Source organism: Ornithodoros turicata, chromosome 1 (assembly GCF_037126465.1).
Source record: "Ornithodoros turicata isolate Travis chromosome 1, ASM3712646v1, whole genome shotgun sequence".
In the NCBI taxonomy this organism is placed as follows: Eukaryota; Metazoa; Arthropoda; class Arachnida; order Ixodida; family Argasidae; genus Ornithodoros; species Ornithodoros turicata.
In genome coordinates, this window is record NC_088201.1 from 182,083,905 (window position 1) to 182,110,551 (window position 26,647).

The following is a 26,647-nucleotide window of genomic DNA, read 5'->3' on the forward strand; positions in this document are numbered from 1 at the left end:
AAACGGCAATTATGGAATCTGTCCATGCATATCAGCTAAAAACGGGAATGAGCAAAGCGTCGGATACGGTCGTGAACGGCTGCGTCGCAAGCAGTGCTGCAAGCAGCTCCAACCTCGGAAGTGTCCGCCGCTTGAGGGCTACAACTCGAGATTTTTCAAGCACGAGACCGTGCTCCTTGACGTAGTTGCACTTCCGCGGTAGACAACGGTTCCGTATGCTTGAGGCCTGGCGTCGGCAAAGACGTGCAACGTAGGTTCGATACGTTGAGGCGTCGAGGTATCAGCCAGAAGCCGTCGTTGTGAAAAACGTTGTAGAAGACGAAGTCCCGAGCACCATGTATTCCAAACGTGATCATCTTCCGGGGTCAAAGGAGCATGCCACATAGTCTTTTTCTCACATAGACGCTGGAATAGGATCTTAGCGGTGATGGTAAATGGCGCAAGGAATCCGAAGGGATCACACAACCGTGAGACACCCCGCAAAACATATCGCTTCATATCTCTCTTGACGCTCAAAAATATGAGAACAGAGGCGAGGGAACATGAAAGTTCGTCATCAGTGGTGTTCCAAGTGACGCCTAACACTTTGACGGTAGCCGCTGTTCTGGTGACACCTCTTTTCACGAAGATTTGCTGAAGGGGGGCTGCGTTGCTGATCCATTTGCAGACAGGCATGCTGGCAGCATCGAAGATTTGAAGTGTCTCTTCAAACACGCGAGTGATCTCGTAATGATCACTAGCACCGGTGAGAAGGTCGTCAACATAAAATCACTGTTTCTCTTGCTAACGTCGACGGGAAGGCACACTCTTGCAGCTGCAGATGATTATAGATAATGGATTTAAGTAGATACATAATGGATGGAAGTATGGCGGGCAACAAGAAATGACTCGAAGTTGCGCCAAAGGGCACACGGGTCATGCGCCATACTTCCACAGGTGGTAGCTCTCCTTGTGTAGAGGGCGGAGCGCTGTACCAGAAAAACCGCAGAAAATCTCTATCACGCCCATTGATGGGAATCTGAAGGAGGATTCATTGCGCATCTCTAAAGACGCGTCTTCTAAGAAGCACAATGAACAAAATAAAGAAGAAAAAAAATGGTATTCCTTGACGAATTTTTTGCAGGCGATCTACCGAACGGATTATTGTTTCGAAAACGGCTGCGATATCAGGTGACCGAAAGGAACAGATGTTCTCATTGGGACAACATCGTAGCTTTTATAATTAAGAAGTTAATTAATGAAAGTTAATTAAGACATTGCCTTTGGACTTTGCTAATGCCCTCCTAAGGAGTGCCCTTCAGCGTATGCGATTGATTTCATCTTGGAAAAAGTTTTTTTTTTAATATGCTGGCAGTTAGCTGGGACACCCTGTATATATATATATATATAGATTCATTCGTCATTAAAAACTGACCAGAATTTTTATAAAACAGCTATGAGAGCAGCATAGATGTTGTTTTTGCAGTTGAGTTCTACGGCCAGGCGGACATCCCCTGGAAGAGAGTATGTAACTACCAGATGACTAATTACCTGAAATTCATTAATAATTTTTTTTTAATTAGGGAATTTCGGACAAAAGCGAGATAGCAGATTGAGAGACTATCCTCGTTGAACACCTTTCCACGTTTAAAAAATCCTGAAACACACACGTGCGCTAAAATATCCATCCCTGAATTTCGGTATGCAAATGAGCCAAAACCGAAACCGCGGCGACCGGGAACGCGCGGAGTAGAGCGCTCATTTCACGTCAGAGGACGACGTGATTTGGAGCGGTGGAGATAATAGGAGTGGGTGCCGCTCAGCTGGGCAGATAAACGACTCTCCTGCACAGATAAACCTCCGTCGACGTGGGTGATGCGCTCCTCAGGCGCGCTTTCTCGGTTTTGGCTCATTTGCATACCGAAATTCCGGGATGGATATTTCAGCACACGTGCGTGTTTCAGGATTTTTTAAAAGTGGCAAGGTGTTCAACGAGGGTAGTCTCTCAAGCTGCTATCTCGCCTTTGCCCGAAATTCCCTAATTAAAAAAAATAATTAATGGATTTCAGGTAATTAGTCATCTGGTAGTTACATACTCTCTTCCAGAGGATGTCCGCCCGGCCGTAGAACTCAACTGCAAAAACAACATCTATGCTGCTCTCACAGTTCTTTTAATATAAATTCTGGTCAATTTTTTTAATGACGCACCCTGTATATATACATGTGTGCGTGAGTGTATAGGTAGAGGAAGGTCGAACAAGGAGGGATATATATATATATATATAAAACAAATAGGTTAATATATCAGACGACTACGAAGTTGAATAAAAGTGAAATAATAAGACTTGGACTACAGATTACAGGAACGTTAACTAAAACTAATTTATTTAATGGGCAATTTAACACATAGATTAAAAGAATGGTCGACGTTTCGACAGTGGCACTGTCTTCGTCAGGACCTGACTTCGTCCTGACGAAGACAGTGCCACTGTCGAAACGTCGACCATTCTTTTAATCTATGTGTTAAATTGCCCAATAAATAAATTAGTTTTTGTTAACGTTCCTGTAATCTGTAGTCCAAGTCTTATTATTTCACTTATATATATATATATATATAGACGCCGACAGAGATTTTAGAGAAGTTAGGAACACTAGTTCGTTTAATCGGGACACATCAAAAGTGAACAAGGGTCGAAGCTTCCACAGTGGCAATGACTCCGTCAGGACGAAAAAAAAAAAAAAGAGTGTGTGAGAAAGTTCCGAATGTGGCGATAGACTTTTACGCCCAGAGTCGGACGCAATCAGGACTCTAATCCAGGCACCGATTTAATCGGCGGTTCAGCAGGGTTTTCCTCGATCGCAGTAAGGTAAATGTCGGCACAGTTGCGTGACAAGTTGTCCCAGGACACACAGTGCTCCCCCGAGCGACACGCTGCCACAACGGCACAGCTCTCAACAATAACACGTCATCGACCGACTAAACAATCATGCAGGCAGCTCATTTAGTCCGTACAAGCGCTCTAAACGCAGTGTGTTGTATTGTAATGTAGGAACAACTTACCAGGACATCTGGGTACAGGTGGCGATGGTGGCGGCAGAATTCTTCCACGCGGAAGTCGTAGACGCCAAAGAAACTGGGCATGCAGCAGGTGCTGCTCGTGCCGTAACATTCCCTTCCCTCCTTACCGTCTAGTGCGTCTCTGCGGATACGTACACAATTTGCAGGGACCAGTCAACGTTCACTGAACTCATCCACCGGACTTAACAGACGACACAAGGGGCCGTACACACACGCATACAAGAGAAATATTTTCAATAATAGCGCACGTCTCTTCTCTATGAGAGGGAATAGCAGGGCCGCCAGCGGGACCTGTTGTTAGGGTGCCCTCCGATACAAAGGCTCCAAGAGCATGTTCCAAGAGACGATTAGCAAAGCTCTAGAGAATCTGGACTGTTTGAAGCACAGGACAGTTCTAGCTCTGGTTCTAGCTCTGGTTCTAGTTCTGGTTCTAGTTCTGGTTCTAGTTCTAGTTCTAGGCGGGTACCGTTAAGACTACAAAACTATAACTCAAGGTTGGTTTAGGGTACGACGTAGTCTTCACCCGTCGCCGCCCGCGTTCCGCTCCGACAGCTAGCGTTCGCTAGGCCACGCTTCCTCATCGTACCGGGATCGTAGTCTGACGCGATCCGGCGCAGCGCAACGGAAATACTAATACATTTCGTATTGGGGAAGCAGTCATATCTGGCAACTGTACCCGCGTGTTGGAATACGACTAAAGACAATCCATGTTCTCATGGTTGGTACTGTCATGTTTATACTACTGTAACGCTGTTGGTACCCTCAAACATGGACCCTGAATTGAAGAAGAAAGTTGCACGTCTTCTCAGCTGTTCTCCTCTTTTTGCTTGTCTCTATAGTCCATCCGTCGTGTATTATATGGGCACGGATGCTCATTAACATGGGAGAATCCATCTTGGGAAATGCGAGTCCGCCAAAGCCCACAGCTCGCTGGCCACCGCCAGATATAGAGCATTGCTCTAGTCCCCGACGGTGGCTGACGTATAGCGCGTCGCAGCCACGCTGCGCTTCGCCGAGTGTCGTCGAACTATGTACCCGTCGGGGGTGGCTCGCGATGCGCGGTGGCGCGCTGCGCGTCGTTACGCGCTGCTCCGTCGGACTCTGAACCAGCTCTTAGGCTTCGAGAACCCCCTTAGTCTTCTCGCAAGGGAACTTCCTTCGTTACCGAAGATGCAGAGTCCCCTCCGGTCAGCGACTAATACAGAGTAAAAATATCCAGGAGTTCGATTTTTGTCTGGAAACGTCTGGACAGAACATCTGCCTGTCTATCCGTCTGTATCCGTGCAGGGTATAGCATTCACTCGATTCTTTTTATGGACGGGATACTGGTATCAAATACACTTTTCAAGAATTAAAATGAGGAACACAACGTTTGAACAGGGCATCCTGAAGCCATATCGTGTCCGATGTATGCCACGGCAATCTGACAGCAGTCTCTCACTGTTTCCTGCATGGTTGTACAGCACACAGCCATCGCCCGCTGCAGGAGAAAAGACTCTCACTTACTTGTAGTTAACCCTGTACCGTTGGCAATCCGTCCTTAACGAACCATTATTCCTTCCTCCAATGCTGAAATCAAAACACTTCCGTCACACACTTCTGGCACAATGGTGTCTACTTATACTCAGAATTTCGGAGCGGCTGGCATTGTGAGGACCCGTTCCGTCATTGGGTAACGCCCCGTTTAAATAATAGAGTAGGGGGTAGATAACGCCACCGCAAGACTGTTGTACATATCAGAACCAATTACTGCAGCAGAGGGTGTCAGTAGACGCTGATAACGTGGCGAGCAGAAATGAGTAATCTGTACCCTGCTTAATTACATCTTACCCTGTATTTGTGAACAGGAACTAATTAATCCAATTAATTATAGTACATTACCCAGACTCACGTCGTTCACGGGTACAGATATCTATCTATCCATCTGTCTATCTATACAGGGTGTTTCCTTTTATCAGCAACACATTTCCATAAAAAGTGGAGTCTCCTTATAGGGCGGTTTTACTTATTGCATTCGATTACTCGACGGGGCTGCTACTAGGAATCCAATTTTGTCCTCGGTTGGGAACTAATTAACAGAGATATTTTAATCATTTTTTTAATTATTGACTTTAGGGAGCACATTGCAATTGCAATACTAAAGCCTGATCATCACATGATCCGCTCGAACCACAGCTGAAGCAGTACAGTAATCTCAGCGCGTGCTATAGACCCAAGTATTTCACCCTGGCCGTTCCCTGGAAACAGAAAGTGATCACAAAAAGAGCGCCTGTGACGTCGATATCTCCGCCCTCAGAAAAACGTCATACGCGACGTTGGGAAATCCTTACCGGAGTACGTTTCACAATCTTTGTTTTGTTTTTCTTTTTCCTTCCTTTCGTTCCTCCATGTGTTCGCAGTCGCTTGCCCTATCAGTCAATTCATTATGGCGGACACAGCTCTTGCCCTGCTCCCGGTACGATAAGCGCTGATATGTAGTGGTGATACGCAAAGTTCTTTGCAAGCAAAAAAAAAAGAAAACAAAGATCGGGGAGCGTTACGTTTTTCTGTGACGGTAAGGCCGCGTACGCACATGCGGTAGAGATGTGCGCAACCGCCTGCCGCAAGCGGACGCGTATGCATGCCGTCCCAGCTATACTGCCTCCGCCCGCGACTCTCCACAGCGAGAGCTTGACAAGGTGGCGAACGACAGCGAACTCGAGCTACTGGATGTAGTGAACGTTTCCTTTCTTACATCTGAGCTTTTGCGAAATCAACATCGCAGACGCAAGAAACGCAACGACAAGAAAACGGCTTTGGGTTCACTCTCTGTGGCGATAGCGCATTCTTTTCTTGTGGAGAATGTTTAGCTTTCAACTTCCTAACACCATGACAGTCAATATCTTACACTGTACTTACCTGCAGTCCCAAATTTTATACCAGTGTCGCCCCAAAAAGTCATTTTAATGCAACGCTCTATAATGTAGGCAGCAATGATCGCCGATTGAAAAACGTGAGCACTGCTGCAACGTACGTTCCAGTCAACGCCGCCGCCAATGCTCTCCGTGCGGGAGGCCGGAAGAAAACAAGAACGCACGCAACTTCCGTTTACTTCCTGATTGGCCGAGCATGTGCGGATGCCGCTAAAAATCGTGCACTGCGCGATCGCAAAAAGCGGAGAGCAGAGGTGGCTTTTCCCGCACAGAGTTTACCGTGCCGCGTTCGCGTTTCCGCGCAGATTCTCCGCATGTGGGTACGCGGCCTAAGTGAGGGCGGAGATATCGACGTTACCATCGCTCTTTTTGCGATCACTTTCTGTTTCCATCGGATGGCCAAGGTGAAATGCTCAGGTCTGTAGCACGCGCTCAGACTACTTTAGTGCTTCATCTGTGGCTCGAGCGGATCATGTGGTGACCAGGCTTTAATATTGCAATTGCAATGTGTCCCTAAAGTCAATAATTAAAAAGTTGATGAAAGTATCTCTGTTAATTAGTTCAAAAATTGAGCAAAAAATTGCATCCCCGTCGAGCAATCCAATGCGAAAAGTAAAACCGCCTTAGGGCAACTCCCCTTTTTATGAAAATTTGGTGCAGATAAAAGGAAACACCCTGTATATATAGATATAGCTTAAAGGGGTTGAAACATCACACGGCTGCGAAGTTGAATAAAAGTAAAATAATAAAACGTGTTCGACAGATTACAGGAAAGTTAACAAAAAACAGTTAATTTAATGACTAATATAACACAAAGCTTATAATATGCTATGAAACGTTTCTCAGAATGGTCGACGTTTCGACAGTGGCAAGTGCAAGTTCGGTGCAAGTACGCCACCATGTCGGTCTTCGGTGAGTCACGTTCTCGAACATTCCACAAGTGCGGGTGATGATGTCATTGTTCTTAGGGAGCCAGCTCAGGCTGAGCTGTGTACAGGCTGTCCCGCGTACTTGCACCGTTTGTGACGCCAATTACCGAACCAATTTAAGCAATGTGCAACCCCTGTATCGCCTTTTGTCCTGACGAAGACAGTGCCAGTGTTGGAAGATCGACCATTGTATTAAACGTTTCATAGCATATTATAATATTTGTGTTATATTAGTCATTAAATTAACTGGTTTAACAAGATCAGCACGGCTGGTGCATGCTCGCAGACGACGTACTGCCCGCTGTGTGTGGCAGAGATGCGGCGACCGGCGACCGCCCACTCAAGGTCACGTGGTAGAACCGAGTCACGTGGGATCACGATAAAGCAGTGCAAAAACTGAGTGCCGAATTCAGAAGGTGTGCTGGATTGGCACGGCTTAAGCGACGTGAAGCTCAGTGAAGTGCACCACCTTCTATGTCACGATACTATAGATAGTCTGAGAAAGTATCGCGATACTCTCGAAATTCCGGTTCAGTCGACAGTTGGACAGTCGATAGTAAAACTCCATCGATTGTATCGAAAGTTTCGATAGTATCGGCCATGCGGACAGTGCGATCAAGTGTGAACACAAGAATGAAGAAGAGAAAGCAAAATGGAGACACAAAACAAAGATTGTGAAATATACCGCCATAAGGGCTCGCCTGTATCCCGTATAACGTCACTGTCGTTCTTTTGCCGACCACTTGTGGTTTGCAGCAGACGGTGGAGGCAAAACAGATAGGTCTGTAGCGCGCGCTGTGATTACCTCTGCGCTTCTCCAGGGGTTGGAGCGAATCGTGTGGAGATCAGGCTTTAATATAGCAATCGCAATGCACTCCCTGAAGTCAATAATTTAAAAAAATGATTCAATATCCCTGTTACCTGAATTGAGAAAAAAATCGGTTTCCTAGGAGCAGCCCAGTCGACTAATCCAATGAAAAAAGTAAAAGCTTTCTAAGGCAATTCCCTTTTCTATTAAAATTTTGTTGCAGCTAAAAAAACACCCTGTATTTGAAAACAATTTCTAATGACGTAAAAAGTGGCTTGCAGTCCGCCGCAGGCAACAAGGTTGCGGAGTTGCCACTCCACAGTTGGAATGATTCCAGAATCATTCCAGATTTGTCGGAGTCCGGACAACCGCGAATTGGATTGGACAAGATGGCGTATAGCAGACCAGCTGGTGGATGAACTCCATAATGCCTGAGTCTGCTGAGAGTAAAATCCTGAGTGTGGGCACAAAGAGGGACTGGGTGGTGTGCCCAGGCTCAAGCTCTTATGTTATGGAATTGGATTGGAATTGTGAAAACTGCCTCACGAATGGAATGGGAATACGATTAGGCATCTTTTCGCAGGAATGGAATTGGAATGGCCTGGCTTCCCCGGTGGTAGTCTTGGTTTCAAACGGCTGGTTTCTGCCCTCACACCCTTTGCACACATGCGCTGCACTGGACGCGGTCAAGAGCGATAAGTTGATAAGTGCAGTAACGAAAACGTTCAGAAGCGAAATATAGTTGTGCCACTTTCGTCCACAATCAAAATCGTCCATAAACCGGATCGTTCATATTATCGAATATCAATGAAATAGCAACAACAACGGTGGAGGTTTATTGAAGGAATGTCCCGAATTAGTGCCTGCTTGTAGGTACGCCTGAATGCATATCGATATTGGCTTCACAAAATGTCAGCAAAACGTACAGTCTGCTGTTCATCACCATCGTCCTCAAAGAATTGAAGAGCTTTTCTGTAGTCCCACTTGAGCCATAGCTGATGTAACCGTTGGCTTGACGTTGGTCAAGCCGTTGACGCCAGAGCCTGAACTTGCCATGACAGAAGTACCGTCGGCTCTGTTCTCGTAAGCTGCCGAGCGACTGCACTACGTTTAACTAAAATCACAACGCCTTGTAGGAAGGCTAGTCGCACGTGGACAGGTTCGGAACAGTTATGACGTCATACTGAATTTTGCAGGCCCTTCACATCCACAAATAACCCCCTTTCCAGTTATAGTTATTGTAGACGGTGAAGAGGGTGGGCATAGCTCTCTTTGTGCAAGGGAATATTTTAAAGGGAATCCTATTTTAAAAGTTCTTCTGCAGAATGTAGGGATATTCTTGCCCTCCATACCGATACCGTACATAAAAACGAGACGAAAACGAATTGCTACGTATGGTTTGTACCTTGCTGGACCGTCCATTGTCCGGAAAGCGAATTTTCACACTAACGAGACGAAAACGCATCGAAAAAGTTTGGTACTGACAAAAATCGCCCATAATTCGAGTTGTCCCTATTAACGACGCACGACTGTACCTTGTTTTTATGATTTTTTCCGTGATGGCTAATATCAATTAGAATCACCAAATAGGGGTACAGAGTATAATATTCCTTTCCCGCGTCGGAGCCGCAGTCCGGTGTCCGCGATTGGGCCCCCCGATCGTGTCACGTGGTTTCTCCGCCGTCTAGGCTGAGTCACATCCAGGCAAAACCGGTTTCCTGAGTTGCGAGCTGGCTCGAGGGAGCGTTGTTCTCCGCCAGGAGAGGTGGGAGATGGGCGTCCCGTTGCTAGGCGACGCAGGCGCGGCTGACTCAAGATGGCGGGCTCGCTCGCCGGCGTGGCTCAGTGCCGCTACCGTGCTCCCTATTTAGTGACGCTAATGTGAATCTCGTCTAGCTCTGCCGGGGTAGTCGGTACGGTTAAGGGTCCCTTTTTTCTATTGATGGAATTGAAGGAATGGAATGGGCTTGCCAAGGTCATTGCCTTGCCAAGAGTGGGAATTGGCCGTACCTTTTCATTTCCAGGAAGTGAAACCAACGTAATTATCACAGTTATTTCCATTCCTAGGAATGGATCTGGAATAGATGACCCCATTCCGCAACCCTGGTAGGCAACATGCTCGGTGACGTAATGGCTCGTTGCTTAAAGAAACGGAAGCTGCCGTCTCTACCACTTCGTATTCAGCCAATTCCACTGCGAATGCGACTGCCTTGCCATCTCCTGCATTCTCCTGCGAAATGGCCTGCGAAATGGCCTGCGAAATGGCCAGTCCCGCTTACCTTGACAGAAACAGTCTACTCCAGTTCGGACAGGCACACGCCGGGTGACTGGCATTGAGGCATGACGTCATGATACACACAAAATGGCGCTTCTTTTGCATCGACGAAACCGAACCGTAAAACGCAATGTTAACAGACTCTCTTGCTAAGAAACGTCACCGTGACGTAATCACGACGTTGGTTGACTTTGCGACAGAGCGGACGGAGAACACAGCTGTTTCACAAAGACGTATTCCTCCACAAATGCCAAGGACCGCTTCTTTGTATTAATGGTACACATTCCATCATTCGGGTTCCCTGTCTACTGGGGAAGGAATAGAAAGCTCCGCACAAGGGTTGGTAGCATCCTTTCGAAAGACAATGTCATAATCCTGTGCGGAATTTGGTTTGTTGTTACCACCTAGTTCGCGCTGGCATCGCATGGAAACCCTACGTGCACTCCGAGAGAAACTCGTGCCCTTTTGGTTCCTGAAGATGGAAGAGCCCGCTAGCCATCTTTAGAAAGGGCTACCGGTAGAATGGGTACTTATTGGATTTTTGTTATAGTAGTTTCAGTCTACAAAGTTGGTGGCGGTGTCTCACGTCATTTGTTTGTACACAGGGAGAGGTCTATTCCCAGTGTGCTGTAACGACCGCGGACTATGAACTTTGTGTTCTGCCTTTTCCCTCTTCTTCCTTCTCAAGTGGAGTCTCCTGTCGGTATCCCCAAATGATTTGCCCAGTCATTGCTGGAAGTCATTTTGTGGCGAGTCCTGGGTTACGAGATTTGGCTACTTTGCTCCAAGGTGGCAACTTTCTGACCGTTGTGGCGGCAAAAATTGGGAAATGGCGACTTGGCTCTTTTATGACTACCTTTCTGGATACTTCTTCGCGCACCGCATAGTTTCCAAGTACGCAAGGTACGTGCTTTCCTGTATCCACAAAATTAGCCAGAAGAGAGCCAAGTCGCAATGATCTTTCCATTTGTCGGTGCGATATCCTTCTAACTGTTTTGCTTGAGTGCTAGGGCTTTTGACACTCGATAAGTAGCCTTTCACTCAACTCATGACGCGTGCACAGCACCAGCTACGCAGAAATTGCTACATACAAGGTCTACTTTTGGCTACTTTTTCATAGCGCGTTGGCGACTTTTCAGGATTTTCACTTCGCAACCCTGGCGGTCATCAATAAGGGGAGGCACCAGCCGGTTCCTCTGCAAACCCCGTGGAGGTGCACCTCGATGGATGTTTCAGTCATGGATGTCCAGCATGGAAAGGTTGGGGGATTCACAGACCAGCAGTTACCGCGATAACGCTAAAATTTAGGTATTGTTCCACGTGTACTAGGGTATTTATATGGGGTTGGCGTGTACTTACAGCTGCTCCAGTGCCACAAACAGGTCTTGATATGCCCCGTAGCTGAACGGGAAATCGAAGAGGACGACGGTTTTATAATTCGTACACATCCTGTCATAGGACGCATCATAATCTGCAAATAAATGCAAATACGTTTTTTTACGGGTTATGCATAACGCGGTAGTAAGGCAGTAGAAAAAATATCTGAGTCAGCGCAATAACAAAACGCACACCTAGTATCCACACCGCAGTAGTAATTGTGTGTCTTACACTGTCTCCGGGTGGTTTGTGTTTGCTGTGAACTATTTTTATCATGACGGAAATTGATATTCTGAGGCTGGAACACATAGAAAGAACGAATACACACTCAAATCCTCAAGTGCCTAAGAAATTAATGATGAAAGAAGGAAGGAAGTCACCGAGAGGCTTAGCCAACTGTAGGACTCGAACCCATACCTTAAGATCGGTGATCCAGAAGATGTAGGTTCGAGCGCTACACCTGGCCAACCTTTTCGTTTTCGTTTCGCTGGCCTTCGTTCATCATTTATTGTTATCGTTTTATAACGCACTACTGATAAGCCCGGACATCGACACTCATGGATTTAATCAGTCATAACCGGAGCCACAACAACCGAACAATCTCATCGGTTAAATCAAACAACTCAGGAAAAAGATGCTGAAGCCAGAGTTAGAACCCGGCCCTTCTGACTGCCCGTCAAACATGCTGCTGCTGCTGCATCGCGCCAGCAGGGCTTTCTCTCGAGCTAGAGCGAAGCGGCAGCATATGTGACCGGAAATCAGAAGGCCCAAGTTCCAATCTTGGGGTCAGCACCTTTTTCCCGGGTTGTTTGATTTCATTGATTTTGGGCGCTGGAGGCTTTTTTGCTTGTGTTGTCCCTGTTCTTGGTCCCTGGCCACATACAGCACACCAACGCTCTCCCTCAAGGCTCTCTTCACCTATCTGGATACCATAGGACTTCGATCCATATTGTGAAGAGGCTCATTATTTCGTTCCCCGCATCACCACCAGCAGTGGGGTAGAGTAGCTCCTGGCGATGAAGCTCCTCAGTCATCATCCCGTAATAAAGTTGTTGTTCTTATTTGTTTGTGTTGTTCATGTTTGCAGTCCGCCTCAGCTAATTTCTTCTTGCTTTCCTAGTCTTATCGCCGCCGGCATTTATTTCGTATCTCTTGACTCTCAATTGCGCCTTCGCTGAGGCTATACCGATGTTCTTTTTTAATGCGTGAGCATTATAGTCCTCGCTACGCAAGAATCACGGCGTGATCTGTCTGTAGTCACGGCGCGGCGCGCATGCGCGGTGAGTGGAGGAGGAAGGAGAGGGCGCGTGGAGAGTGCGACGCGGCCACGGCGCCGGATCGTCAGCACTCGGCAGTAGTGATGGGCGATAGTCATCCAAACACTATCGATAGCACTATCGATGATAGACATGTCTACTCATTTGAGTATCGATAGCTTAGTTCAAAAGTAACGATAGTTTCACCTAGCGATATTCAGCTGGACACAGTCCAAACCAGCTTGCTGCGAAAATGTAGAATTCACATCAACGAGTTGTGGATCAATCTAGTCACATACCTTTATTTATAGTTGCACAGTACATATCTTTTAAATAGTTTCGCGCCTTTAGGATGAAAAAAAAAATCGATTGCACGAGACAGACGAGCTGCTCCGAAAAACGGACGGGAACTTCTGTTCTGCTACAACCAACAAAGCACAGAAAGAGATTTCGTGGATTGTTGTGCGGTATGCGCGTTGTTATTATTACTCAGAGCAGCCGCATACGCTGTCAAACTGTAAGTAGTTTGTGTTACTGTCACAGTAATACGGGTTCGTGAAACTTAAGGGCCACTAATTCCTCTTCACAAATGCCAAATTTATAGAAGTGTGTAGATATATACTCCGATATTTCGTATTTCTTGAACTTCATATTTTAGTTCCATGATCCGATTTTTTCTCCTGAGAGGTAATTATGAATCACGAGCAAAACGCGATTTTCGAACTCCATGCGAAAAATGACAATTCGGAAGCTTTTGTTTCCGATGTAAATATGTTCACTCTCAAATGGCGAGTGAATAAACAATAATTTGCACGGCCGAAACGCGAACTCATGCATATTTTTAAAAACAAACATGAGAAAAATTGAAAATTCGCTGGCAACAAACTATTGATAGTTTGCAGGAATCAAACGCGAAATCAGCAAGTTTATTTCCAACATAAACCTGCTCTTGCTCAGATTTTTCGCGGTGAGCGAACTCTTGATAGTTTGCTGTAGCCAAATGCGAATTCAGAAAGTTTCGTTCTTAAAACACACCTGGTCAAATTTTAAATTCAGAGAATAGAAACTCTTTATATCTTTATAGTTTGCAGGACCAAAACTAAAATTTTGATGTCGGATTGAGCAAACTATTGATAGTTTGCAGCACCGAAAGGCGAATTCAGAAGGTTTTTTTTTAAAAAAAGCATGCTAAAATTTTAAATCTCGAGTGAACAAACTATTGGTAGTTTGCACGAGCGAAACTCAAATTTCGCATAAATTTTTGCTTTCAAAAGAAACAAGGTAGAATTTTAAATTCGGAGTGAATAATGTATGGATGGATTGCTGCCAGGAGCAAATTGCTGGATTGTCTTGGCTTAAGCGACGTGAAGCTCCGTGAGGTGCACCACCGACGCACAAACCACGGCGCAAGTGCACACCGACGCAAGTGCACAAGTGATGGTACTATCGATAGTCCGAAAAACTATCGCGATACTACTGACATTCCGGTTCACTCGATAGTTGGACCGATAGTTGGATCGATAGTATCACAAATCACTACTCGGCAGTGCACAAGGTGGTGGTCGACACGTTCAGACGTGTCTCCGTGGCCGCGCCATGGGTTATAAAAGCTGTGCGAAGGAGCAGCAGCGGCGAAAGAAGGCTGCGAAACTGGGCCGCCAAGCTGAATCCGAGTAAGTCAGGAAGGCTCGCTTGGCTGCGAATGCTGTCTCGCGTTAGCGTTGTGTAGGATCGTGTAAAGAGTTGTGTGGCGTTCGTGAAGGGCCGCTGAAGGAATGTGTCGCGTCGTGAAGGAGAGTTCCCAAAGTGTTTGCAAGTTTTAATGCTAACGTATTTGCGTCGGATCCACCTCTGTTATTTTTCTTTTTTGCCACATTCGGGGAAGACATGCGTTTAATATGAGTGTGAGTGTACGCATGGTTTATAGGAGGATATGGTGGAGCTTCGTCCTTTCTGCTCCTATATACAATTAACTATTGACCAGGGTGATGAACCGAAAAAAATATGGGTTCGTGCTCGCGTTGCTTGGATTTCATTCCGGTTCGGCTGCACCAAAAATTGTACCGATTGGGAAACCGGTTCGCAGCCCCGAACCGGTTAGCAAACCTGTTCAACACTGCCGTTTTCATATCTCCATCAAAGTGCTTTTATTAGGAATTGCGTGACTAGCAAGTGCGAGCCAGCAAGTACATTGTACATGTACTTGCTGGCATGCGAGCTGTCCTCGATTAGGAGTGTACGATTAAACTCATATGCTCAACGTGCAGCCACAGAGCTTCGGCTATTTTTTCTGCATTTTTTTTGTATATCTACCTGCTGGCTTGCACTGCGGCCGGATTTCTTGCGTAGCGAGGACTATAATGCTGACGGATTAAAATATAGAACGTCGTAATCTAAACATGCCACAAGTACCTGGCGGCTTGTCGAGTCGTAAAACATATGCTTTCGTTTGCGGTGAGGAGAGCTGCGCACATGTGCAGTCGAAGTTGCGAACTTTTTTCCGAATGATCCGAAGAGTTCGAATTTCGCGAAGTTTTGCGTATTCGGGCATAAAAGGATTCGCGTCAAACCAGGCTCTACTTATTATTGGCTTCCGAGAATCATCTCCTAGAGAGATCGACCAGTCGAGACGCCGGGCATGCGACTCCAAAAAGAATGTAATAGAGAGAAAAGAAGAAGGCGTGCTTCTTACGATTCCTTCTTCTTACGATAATGAAGAAAAGAGAGGAGACCTATTGCTCTGAGAAGTGAAGCCGAGTTTGGGAGCCACTCCAGTGACATCAACGCTCGCTTTCCGGTTCATAAATCTCTATGGGAGCCCCCGACGCATAGTTTCGGATTACTTGGACAGGTGTGGTGTGGCCCCCAAAGTGGCGTGTGCAAAGTGACCTCATTTGGCTATTCAGGTCACGTCACCCTCGCGAGGCTCAAAAGAAGTTACGGCTCATCTCCTATCCTCACGTCACTTGCCCCACGCTTCTCTCTTCTGTCGAAGAGCCGCTGGGGCGCCTCCTTTCCTTCTGTCCTGCATGGATGAGTGGCATGACGTCCCATACTGAAAGCTGGGGGAAGGAACTTTCCTCATCCGCAAAATTTAAAGGCAGAAACGCGCCGACCTTGTAGTCCGGTTGACCTTGACTGGAACCGGCTACCCCACTTCGGAAGCTCGCATGCCCGGCGACTGGCATTGAGGGATGACGTCATAATACACAGGAAAATGGGCTTCTTTTGCGGGGACACCACAACCGTACGGTTAAACGCTGTTAATTCCCAGTGTTCTGTAACAACCACAGTGGCCGAGATTTGCGGACTATGAACTTGAGTTCACACAAACATTGTAGAACCAACATAAGCAAAGTTTCGGTCCCTCTGTACAGAACTCATCTAAAGCGGAGCTGGCGCCTTGAAATCTCCCCGTGCCTTTCCAATGCTCGGTGGACCGTCGCACTCAACGGAAAAATACGTCACGCCAAACGTTTCAATCCCCAGGCGCTTGTCGTCTGCTCCGGTACACCCACACGAGGTGGAAGCGCAAAAAAGCTCGTTGGTGTCAGACACTACTCCGGATGCGTTGCGTTCATCCACAGGGGTGGCATCCAATGTATTGCTCGGTAGACGAAAGCGTGCTGGGTGAACGCAATGCATCCTGGACAGGTCCTGGTCGCACGTCACAGCAAATGTCAGGGCACACGTGACCTTAAAGATGGCGGCGCCCTTGATTTGCGGCCAAACCATTTGTAAACAGTGCGGCGGTTGCTGTCTGAACGACGTTTTGGATGCTTTTTTTTTATCACGGTAATTATTTTTATTCGATAATCTCGCAGTAAAACGCGCAGTTTTACACATAAAGCCTCGTATTGTTGACAACAACTTCCAAAGATGTGACGACGACCGCGAGTTACCACTTACCGAGCCAATGCCATGTACTTAAACTAAGGTGAGATGGGCTACCATGTTCCGAAAGAAGCACCAGATAGTTTACGCTGGCCAAATACGGCTATCTCTTGGTGTTATGACGGCGAAAAAAAGTTGGTAAGCGGCAAAACGACATGTAAACAAAGTCACATGACCTCAATTTAACGTTTTCTATGACGTGCGACCAGGACAAGATGGCAGTTTTGCCAAAAGCACCCGCTTGAGGGTAATTACAACAATGGCGGATTTGTGTCACCCCTGTGCGTTCATCCCAGTGGAGGCTGAAACAGTCGCACTTGGAAGCGCTTACTTAATCCATCCCATGATTAGACTACTAGCCCGCGTTGGTGGCGTCGCGAACCCACACAAATCGTATGTCGTATACAAATTGAACCGTGATTCGTTCAACAGCCCGCGCCAAAGTAGATAAAGTAGAATGTTTCTAATCTTACATGAGGTGTTTGCATACTTCGTCAGCAGGTTCCTGTCGGAAGAGAGCATCAGGCTGTGTTACACTTGCAATCGAAATCGAATGCATACTAATACCCCTGTCACACGGGCATTTTCGATCCTGCTCGACCGAACCTGCTTGAACCCAATGCAGATCGGATGGTGCTACACGGCCGCTTCCAAGCAGGATCGAACTTTGATCCTGCTCGATTCAAGACAGTTCCCGTAACAGGATTGAGAATTTCAAGACGGCTCGACGGCCGCCATTTGCATCCTCGACCCCGGTGAACTGTCATAACTTAAGACGGACATGCGCGCGAAGCTACAAATGATGCTTACATCGGTATACGATAAATTCCCACTAATATCGCTGTTATATAGGAAACGCGAAATTAATGAGTTCCGTTTATTCATTTGCACAGGTCAACCATTCAATGCGCATTGAAAGTGGCCGTGTAGCAGCGTCAAAACTCGAGCGTGCTGGGGAAGTTCAATGCAGATCGGATTCGAGAAGGATCGAAATGCCCGTGTGACAGGGGTATTACACGTCATTAGATAACGCTCCTGTAATACAGCAGCTTCATAACTGAAACGTTTAGCGTCAACGAGCAATGCATTTAAAGCTACAGCATTGAATTCAAGGCTCTTTCAGAACTTGTTAGACGCTCGGTTGCGCTACAGGGACGCCTAATCCAGAGTCGTATATTAAAGGGAGTCTGGCCATTAATGGGTCACGGTTATACCTGAAGCATCACCCACTTTTCCAGCTTTCTGGCCAATGGAGTGGAAATATGGGACGCTGTCAATCAACCTATCCTCACTATTTGTCCCCCCTATCCGTCATGGGCAGCGCCATTTTGTGTGGCAAGTGGATTGGATGGCATTGAACTGGATACGTTTCGCAATCTGCAGAACTAGTGGATATTTCGTGCAAATGTGATGAACGCCACCTAGGGTGCGTGGGGCACGTCGGGAATTGTCGTCTCCTTCCGTCGTTGTACCGCTACCGGCAGAACCACCTGCTGGGACATATTCTGTCGCCGGTACGATTTTTAAACAAATGTGCATGAATAGTTGGAATATAAAAGGCAAGAATGATTATATCCATGAAATTCAGCAATTAAATATAAGATGGTACAACACAGTGCCGTTTCTTGTTGTGATTGCGTTGTGATCGCCGTGATCGCCGTGTTCACTAGGCCTAACACCGTCGAGAAAACGTATTATTTTCCGTTAGATATCGATGGGTGAGCATCAGTTGAAACTAATTTCTGAGAAACGTATATGAGGATGTACATTTGCAGCGTAAAATCAGAGTAGTCCGTGAAAAAATTTTGTTACGAAATCTCCGCTTCGCCTTGTTTGTTTTCGTCGCCATTTAGGGTGGCAGTGAGGTGTCATGGCGACCCCCTTGATAAAAAGCAAACGAATCAGTGGAGTGAAACTGTGATTGACAGGTCGAGCCTCTTTTTGTGACTCCTCCCAATGGGCAGACTTCCTTTACGGCTCTGGCCTAATCGGCATTGGTTTCAGTCCTCGTTAAAGAGTGCGTCCGTGACAGGGGTATAATTATCCACCTAGATTGATGTTGTTTTTGCTGTTTATGCACGTGTTTAAAATGGTACGTTGCCACACAACACGCTGAAAGTGGCCACCGCGCAGACTGATATTGTTTTTGTTTCCGTCTCAAAAATGCACAACTGTCGCAAAAGTCGTCCCATTTTCGACCAATGGGGAGGGAGAATGTAGTATCGTAAGAAAAGGATGGTTGGTTGGCCCAAGCGTGTTGCGTTGTGCATGTCTTCTCATACGGCGCACTTCTGTGGCACACCATCCGGAAAGGTGTCTTGTAAAACACACCCGTCCTTCGAAATGGTGCATTCTACGGAAAACAGCGTTTCGGAAGGGTGTTCTGTTTAAACCACTCTTCCGGACTGGTGGTTTAGATGTCGCCTTTATCAAGCCTGTTATTATTGTTCCACCTATCCAAGGCTGTTATTCCAGTTGACCTTGCGTAATTCAAAATGGTGTTCATTATTAAAAATACATTTACACGCTGAAATGTGTAAAAATATTGACTTGTTATGGACAAACGGCTTTCAAAGGTAGTTCCGAAATTCCATTGTAGTGTGAATAGCAGGCGTGCGTAAAATATAGAAAATCCACCTTTCCAACATGGGAAGGCCAAGCAACTTCCTGGGAATAGTTGGTTACGAGAACACGCGTCGGGACGACTAAGTCCTTCCGAAGTCATATATGATGTGACATACCCTGTTAGCACAACTATGATGTCGGCAACCATCGCCTGAGGATGCTCCCTGGTAAACTGCCACAGATACGGGTCGACAATTTTAAGGTCAGGTGGAGGTGTGCCCCTGTGAGAACTGCTCTTGGGAAGGTACAGTTCTTCTTCTGGCAGCCCAAACTGTGAGAAGCAGATGTCTGAAATTCTATTGGGAACAGGTACACTCAAAGTAGAAACAAAAAGAGTAGATTGAAGCCAATTTATAGCTTCAAATTTCGGAGACTGAAATTAGTCCCCATTTAAAGGTCGATTCGTTCCGTTCGAGCAATGGTTGCAGGCAATGGACCTTTTTCACAACGGCTTATGCGCCTGACCTTGAGGCGTCGGAGAGAGTTATCTCCGTTTTCATTAGATGGCGCAGTATGAGCACGACAGAAGTGGGGATCTGTGGGGAGACCGCACGAACAGCGCGAGCTCGTCGGTCCCACTCCGGACCGGTTTTGGTCCTTCGTGCTGCCCACGTGGGTTTGTTTTGACGCACTCAGAGCGTAGTTCGCAGGAGAGCCGCTAGGATACGACGCGTATGTGTAAAAGGTCCATTGATGCTGCAGAGAGTAAGCCCCTTCGACACGGTGAGCAACTGACTGCGTCGTAGTGTTGAACCATAGCCTCCTATATACTGAAATTATACAGGAGGTTATGGTTGAAAGAATTCGCAATACGGTAGTGGTGGCGATGATGAAACGGCTTGCCGGTGTGGGCAAGCCAGAGGTGGGCAACGTCACGATTGACGCCATGAGGGATGTGCGTCCTGGGCCGACTTCTAAGGGAACTGTGCCGACATATTCGACATATGCTCAATTGGTAGAGCCCTGGATCGGTAATCGCAGTACGGTAAACTCATACACGCAAAGAAATGTCATCGTCGTCTTCTTAAAATCAAATAATTCAATCATCGTCGTTATCTTCGTCTAACAGCACGAGAGCGAAAATTGTAAATGTGATTGACAGTTTTCAATGTTGTATTCAAGGCAGACGTGTAAGCCGACGGAACTTTGACCGGTGGCTGCGTCATGCCCATTTAACGACCGGCAGCGGCGACGTTAGCTGCGCGAACAAATGAGAGTCAAAAACAGTACAGAAGCGCGACGTACTGTCATCGGCACCAATAAAAGCAAATTGGACTTCGCGAGAGGGCTGCAATGCGTCTTTTCGCGCCAAAAAAAACAGACCCAGAGCCGTTTATAGAGAGAGTTTGGCCATTAGGAGGAGCCCAACATAAAGCGCGTCATGCGACGTCACGGCTGAACGACCTCCCTTATGGTTCTCTATTGTTATCCAGTCGTCAACCGGTCGCCGACGCCATATTGATGCTGTTCATTGTTTACACTCCAAGGGGAGAAGACACGTGCGTACTTCTTGCTTCGAAAGCCTTCCGTCCTTGAACTCTTTCTGTTTGGCAACAAAGCCCCCCTTATGAATGGCGCCTGTGGGTCATAAGCCGGTTAAGGCTGGTTTAGAGTCCGGCAGAGCGGGGTCTAACGACGCGCAGCGCACGGTCGCGCATCGCGAGCCACCGTCGGTGAGTTCATAGTTCAACGACACTCGGCGAAGCGCGGCAGCAACGCGCCTTACGTCAGCCGCCGTCGGGGGAGTAGAGCAATGTTCTACAACTGGCGGTGGCCAGCGAGCTGTGTACGGCGCGGGCTCCGGTGGACTCGCATTTCCAAACATGGCGTCGTCCATTGAGCCTTTGATCGAAGCTGTTAAGGAACATCCGTGCCTATATAATACACGACGGATGGATTATAGAGACAAGCAAAAGAACGAGAACATCTGGGAAGACGTGCGACTTTCTTCTTCAATTCAATGTCCATTTTAGGGGATACTAACCCTATTACAGTAGTACAAGCATACGATGGGAACACTGATTGCCTTTAGTCGGATTCCAACACGGGGGTACAGTTGCCAGATATGACTACTTTCCCACTATGAAATGTGAAAATCTCCGGAAGTGTTTTCGTTGCGCTGCGCCGAATCGCGTCAGACTATGATCCCGGTAGGATGAGGAAGCGTGTCGTAGCGAATGCTGACTATCGGCGCGCAACGCGGGCGGCGATGGGCGAAGACTACGTCGGACTCTAAACCAGCCTTTATTCCCGTAGATTAGATTCAGCGCGACCACGAAGCTGTCGACCAGCTGGCGGAAAGCATCAATATGGCGCGGACTAGATGGCTGATGGGCGGATTCCGCTTGGATTCAGGCTTTTTGGGCGGCGCAACGACGACTCTGACGTCAAAATAGGCTCCACCCACGAGGGGCAAAAGATCAGAGAATGGCCAACCTCTCCCTATAAATGGCTCTGAACAGACCTGTGCGAAGGCGCCCCCGGGGCGCCGGTTTGGGGACGCTACAGATGGCTGCAGCACAGTATCCGCGGCGGCATGCCGCGGCCGCGAACACATGTCTAATGGACCTTTTTCACATACGCGTCGTATCGTAGCGGTTCTCCAACGAATCACGCTCGGCGTGACAACAAATCCACGTGGGTAGCACAAAGGACCAAAACCGGTCCGGAGTGGGGCCAACAAGCTCGCGCCATTCGCGCGATCTCCCCACTGGTCCGCACTTCTGTCGTCACCATACTGCGCCACCTAGTGCAGACGGAGATAATCCTCCCCGGCGCCTCAAGGTCATACGCATGCGCATAGGCCATTGCGAAAAAGGTCTATGCAAGGGCACATTCCCTTGGAATATTTTACATCAATCGCAGGGGCAGCTTCCATGCTACTATCGTCGCCTTCGTAACCCGCGCCGACTGGGCTGCGCAGTTTACATCTCGGAAGTGACGTCACATAAGAGAGACATTGCAATTGGATGTCTTCGAAGGAGGAGCCAAGTGATTGACATAAGAGATCGCTCCTGGGACGATCCGTGCTGCAAATTCAGCAACGGGATTGCGGAACCCGTTCACAGAGCGCAACCTAGTTGCACGCGACTAAAGTTTCATCGTGTGAATAGTCGCGCGATACCGGAATCCCGAAACTTACTCACCAGCACTGCGACTACTATAGTCCTCAACATTCGCACAAGACTCAGTTAATTTAGTCTCGAAAGGGACCTGTGGTTCTGGCAAATCACGCACACTCTAAGAAAAAGGGTGTGAAAAGGTGCTGGTAGGTTCTATAGTTAGCACCTAGGTCAATGTAGCGTCTGATAAAGGGTGTAAAATGGTGGTAAAAGAAACTATGATATATCCAAATTGCTACAAAAAGGAGTACGCCCTTGGTACGTGGCAATGGTTGGCGGACAACGTGCTATGCGGTGAAGTTCTGTTTCGGGAGAGAGGTAGCAGGTAGAACTTTACAACCTGCTAGGAACAACATATGCGACAACTATTACCTCCAAAATGGTGTAACTGCTCCACCCCTTTTTTCTAAGAGTGTAGTTGCCAAAGACATTAAATTACTCATTCCACTTGGAGTGCAGCGTACTTCGTGAAAAGGTACTTACCACATACGTGCCTGATACCTTGAATTTGAGAAGGCAGTTCCTCTCCCTTTCAAATTTAAATGTCATCTAGAAACGTGAGAATAATACTGAATATTACAACTGATAATGCATGGCTTTGCGAGCCAAAATAACACAACCGTCTCTGGACTAACAAAAGTGAAGTAGTGCTGACAAGCTGGTGCATGACTGCAAAAATATACCCGAGACAAGGAGTATAGAAAAATTCTCGTTTTGAGAATTAGAAACGCGCCACGTTCAGTCGAAGCCTTTGGGACAAGTACACTTCCTTCCCGGGGTATCGACATACCAGAGTGTGGACGCCCCGAGACGCCCCGAGAGTGGGAACCTTGGTTCCCACAAAGTCTGTAGGGAATGCTTGGACTATGCCGAGCTGAGCCATAATATCGAGAACGGTATCGACATCGGTATCGACCACTTCTCGGCCACTCGAATTATGATTTTTTTTCTAAACGTTTAACATAGTACATAGCTATACCTACCATGTTCAACAGACTCTGTGCGTAGAGATAAAAGTCGTTCGGTTGCACAGTGTTGTTGAGCTGCTTCGGCGAAGGGTATCGCAGTGGCATGTAGAAGTGGTCTCCAACGAAAAACACGTTGTACGGGCGCCAGCGATACATGTTGGAGATGCCTTGCGAATTGCTTATGATTTCCGAATCTGAAAAAAAAAGAAGAAAATAACTGATTTTTATTTGATTCGAATTGATTTGAATGAAATGGAATTGAATGAATTTGACCGAATTTGAAATTTATTGATTCGAAAGCGTGGAACAAAAAAAAATTGATGATTTAATGGCAAATGCGAGAGAAATGCATCTGCATTAAGCGCCTTTTCCGTTCCATACTTGACTTTCGGGTATCCACTTTCAGTCAAAATCCAACCCCCAGTTGTACACTTCCGGCCTAAACCCGACTTCCGGTTGTCCACTTCCGGTCTAACCTGACTTCCCGTTGTCCACCTTCGGTCTATACTTGACTTCCGGTTCGACACTTTCAATTACGATATGTAAGTACGTTTAACAAACCTCTAATTAGCCTCAATTACTTTCAATTGCACTTTAATTACCGAAGGTAGCCGGAGGTTACATGAGGTACCTTGAATTTCATTTAATTCCCTTTAATTACGTTTACTTGCTTTAATTACTCTCATTTCCCCTTTAACTGGCGTTAATTACCATTAATTACATTTAAATACCCCCGGTAACCTGTGGTTACGTTCGGTAATCTTTAACTTCGTTTAATCTTTCTAATTACAATGTCTTACATTCAGCTTTGAACTCTACTTTCTCACTTTAATTGCCTTTAATTACATCAAATTACCTTCACTTACTTTCACCTCTTACTCTTAATTACCTTCAATTACTTCAGCTTGAAATCATTTACCTCAATTTACATTTACCCCTCTAATATCCCCTTTACGTGTCTGCCTACACCGCTACCACGGTGAGGCTTCACCATCTGATACACGGACAGCCTGTTTCATTTTGAAACTCCGAATGCTAACGCATTAAAAAGGCTGCTGTGGGAAAGGGGAGCTCGGCCGTGCCATCGTTGTAATTATGTACTCCTTGCCATCACTACTGCTCATACCAACTTCAATAGACTTCTACGCGAAAAACGTTATCATGACGTTGGTAGACAGACTGAAACCGAAACAATTCGAAAGGGGAGGGCTGGGTTCCACGAATGGGCACTTATCCGCTGCTTTCTACTGAAAGAAAAGTAGGACCGAAAGTTCGGTCCCTTTCAGGGACCATCGTAATCCCCTCAAGCATGGTAATCCCCTCAAGGTTGTGGCTCTCGGATGCGACCTTGTTCGCCCCTGGTTGCGTAGTTCAACTCCACCAAATTGGTAGCGCTGTCGAATACTAATGACGTCATTTGTTTACAAACAGGGAAAGGTCTATTCACTGCTGGTCCCCCACATGCCCACCACCCACTTTTTTTAAGAAGAAGGTCTTGAGGTTACCTCAGAAATCCTGTGGTTACATCAGTCTATCTTGAAGTTGCCCGAGGTTACATCAGAACTGCCACTGGATCTCCTGAGGTTACCTCAAGAAATTCTGAGGTTCTGCCTCAGGACCTCAGGCCTTCAAGACCTCAACGACCTCAAGACTTCAACGAATTTTGAGGATAAACGTAGGGCCTCACGCCTTGGTGCATCTTACAGACTTGGGGGTGGCTGTGGGAATTTCTCAGGGGCCCTTTTCGTTGAAGAGGTTCTTTGGGCAGAATTTAGTTTTCTGACTTTGTACTGAATTATGTTAACTTTAATAAATTGACAGCATTAATTAACCATACACAGGACCGTGACACTTAAACGCTACACGAAACTTCATAAGGGGCAATCTCTTGCACGTTTTGTTTTGCAATAAAGGAGAAAGAGAGAAGTGTTATCCACATAAATTAACAGGAAGACATACATTCAACGTAAAAAAATTCTCTTATAAATTCCCAGACAGTCAACGCCCACAAGTTGTACACCAATTCGACGAAAACGAGCGGGCGGTGTCCACGTTTGTTTCTTTTCGTAGCTGCCTAATTCCGGTGGTTTTGATAATATGCAAACAGAAATCGCATTCCTTCTGTGAAAAATGCACTACGGATCTTTGTCCAGCCAATTATGTTAAAACCAAATAAGCGCGAATTGTATAGGATTAGCAGTAGAAGTTTACGCGTGAATTTCTCTTATAGGCTATAAATAGGGAGTGACTTTTTCGGGTTAAATGCCTTTCTCAGATTCGGGGGGTAAAAATAGGGCGCTATTTTTAAATCTGTAATTCGGGGAGAAATCGGGCGATAATTGCGTTATCGGGTGTTTTTGTTGCTTCTTTTGACTATATTAAGTCCCTTCCTAATCACTCTCTTTCTGTCTTTTTTTTTTTCGGAATCGTGACCTTCCAGCGGTAATCCCCGAAGACATAGACAGTGTTGACACACATGGGTGTATTTCTGGGAACGTAGGTGACCCATTCTTACATGCGTTACACGTGGCGACCTTTGTTCGTCTTCAGTGGAAACGTCACTTCAGGATCTCATAGTCACTGGAATTCGGGAAGAAATCAGGTCAGTTCGGGGGGGGGGGGGGGGAATAACCGGGCGGAATTGGGTTTAACCCGAAAAAGTCACTCCCTAGCTATAAAGGATATATAGAATTGTAAACAGGAGTTGTTACGATACTTTCTGCTTCTACGAGCTTCGAACAGGTTTGCGTACGCGATTACAATGAAATGTTAGAGTGCCGTTAGTGCTGCGCTGCGCAAGCTGGTTCGCTCTTGGCCGTCACGTGGAAGCGCGGAGCGGCGGCAGCTGGATCCTGAGCTGTCTTCAGTTGCACCTCGTCTCTGGACGTGTTCAGGCCTGTCTCGTCCGTAGTCCGGGACTTTCGCGTGCGGCTGAATATGTGTATCATGCCGTGTAGCGTATGTTATACAGGGTGTTTATTTCTATTCGTTAAATAATTTGTATTTAAAAAAAACTGGGAAAAAATGGCGACAGCAGACGACAGTGACATTTGGGTCTTTCGGTTAATGAGAACCTCTGGACGCTACTTGGCTTCGCTGTGAGTGCGTTGACTTTGGTGTGGGGGTCATCCACGTGAGTTCGTAAAGCATTCAAGACATATCTAGGGTTTATTCACATGGCGTCATCCGCAGCAGACCGCCACTGTCTCTAGCTGGATGAGGTGCTGCATTGGGCCGCCATATTGTAGGTCCCATCTACGCTGTTACCCGTATCGTACTCACCGTATATTTGATGTTTCAAAGTGATTGTGCTGAGTGATTTGTAGCGTATCCGAGCAATTTCCACGTTTCCGACGTTAATAGTAATCAAAAAAGCCCATGGCAGCGAAGTGAGGCGGGAACATAACTTCGAGTGACCTGCAG

At 46.7% G+C, this 26,647-nt stretch overlaps 1 protein-coding gene across 1 annotated transcript in view; it reads right to left on the reverse strand.

Annotated features, from left to right (window-relative positions):
• The window catches only part of LOC135373647 (uncharacterized), a 45,504-nt gene that overhangs the window by 10,756 nt on the left and 8,101 nt on the right, over positions 1-26,647 (reverse strand). Inside the window, exons 2-8 of the mRNA XM_064606746.1 lie at positions 23,240-23,418; positions 22,740-22,805; positions 19,251-19,405; positions 16,983-17,014; positions 11,342-11,453; positions 4,565-4,627; positions 3,041-3,179 (exon numbers count right to left, since the gene is read on the reverse strand). Of these exons, the coding sequence (XP_064462816.1) occupies positions 3,041-3,179; positions 4,565-4,627; positions 11,342-11,453; positions 16,983-17,014; positions 19,251-19,405; positions 22,740-22,805; positions 23,240-23,418 (746 nt within the window). The remainder of the gene's footprint in view (positions 1-3,040; positions 3,180-4,564; positions 4,628-11,341; positions 11,454-16,982; positions 17,015-19,250; positions 19,406-22,739; positions 22,806-23,239; positions 23,419-26,647) is intronic.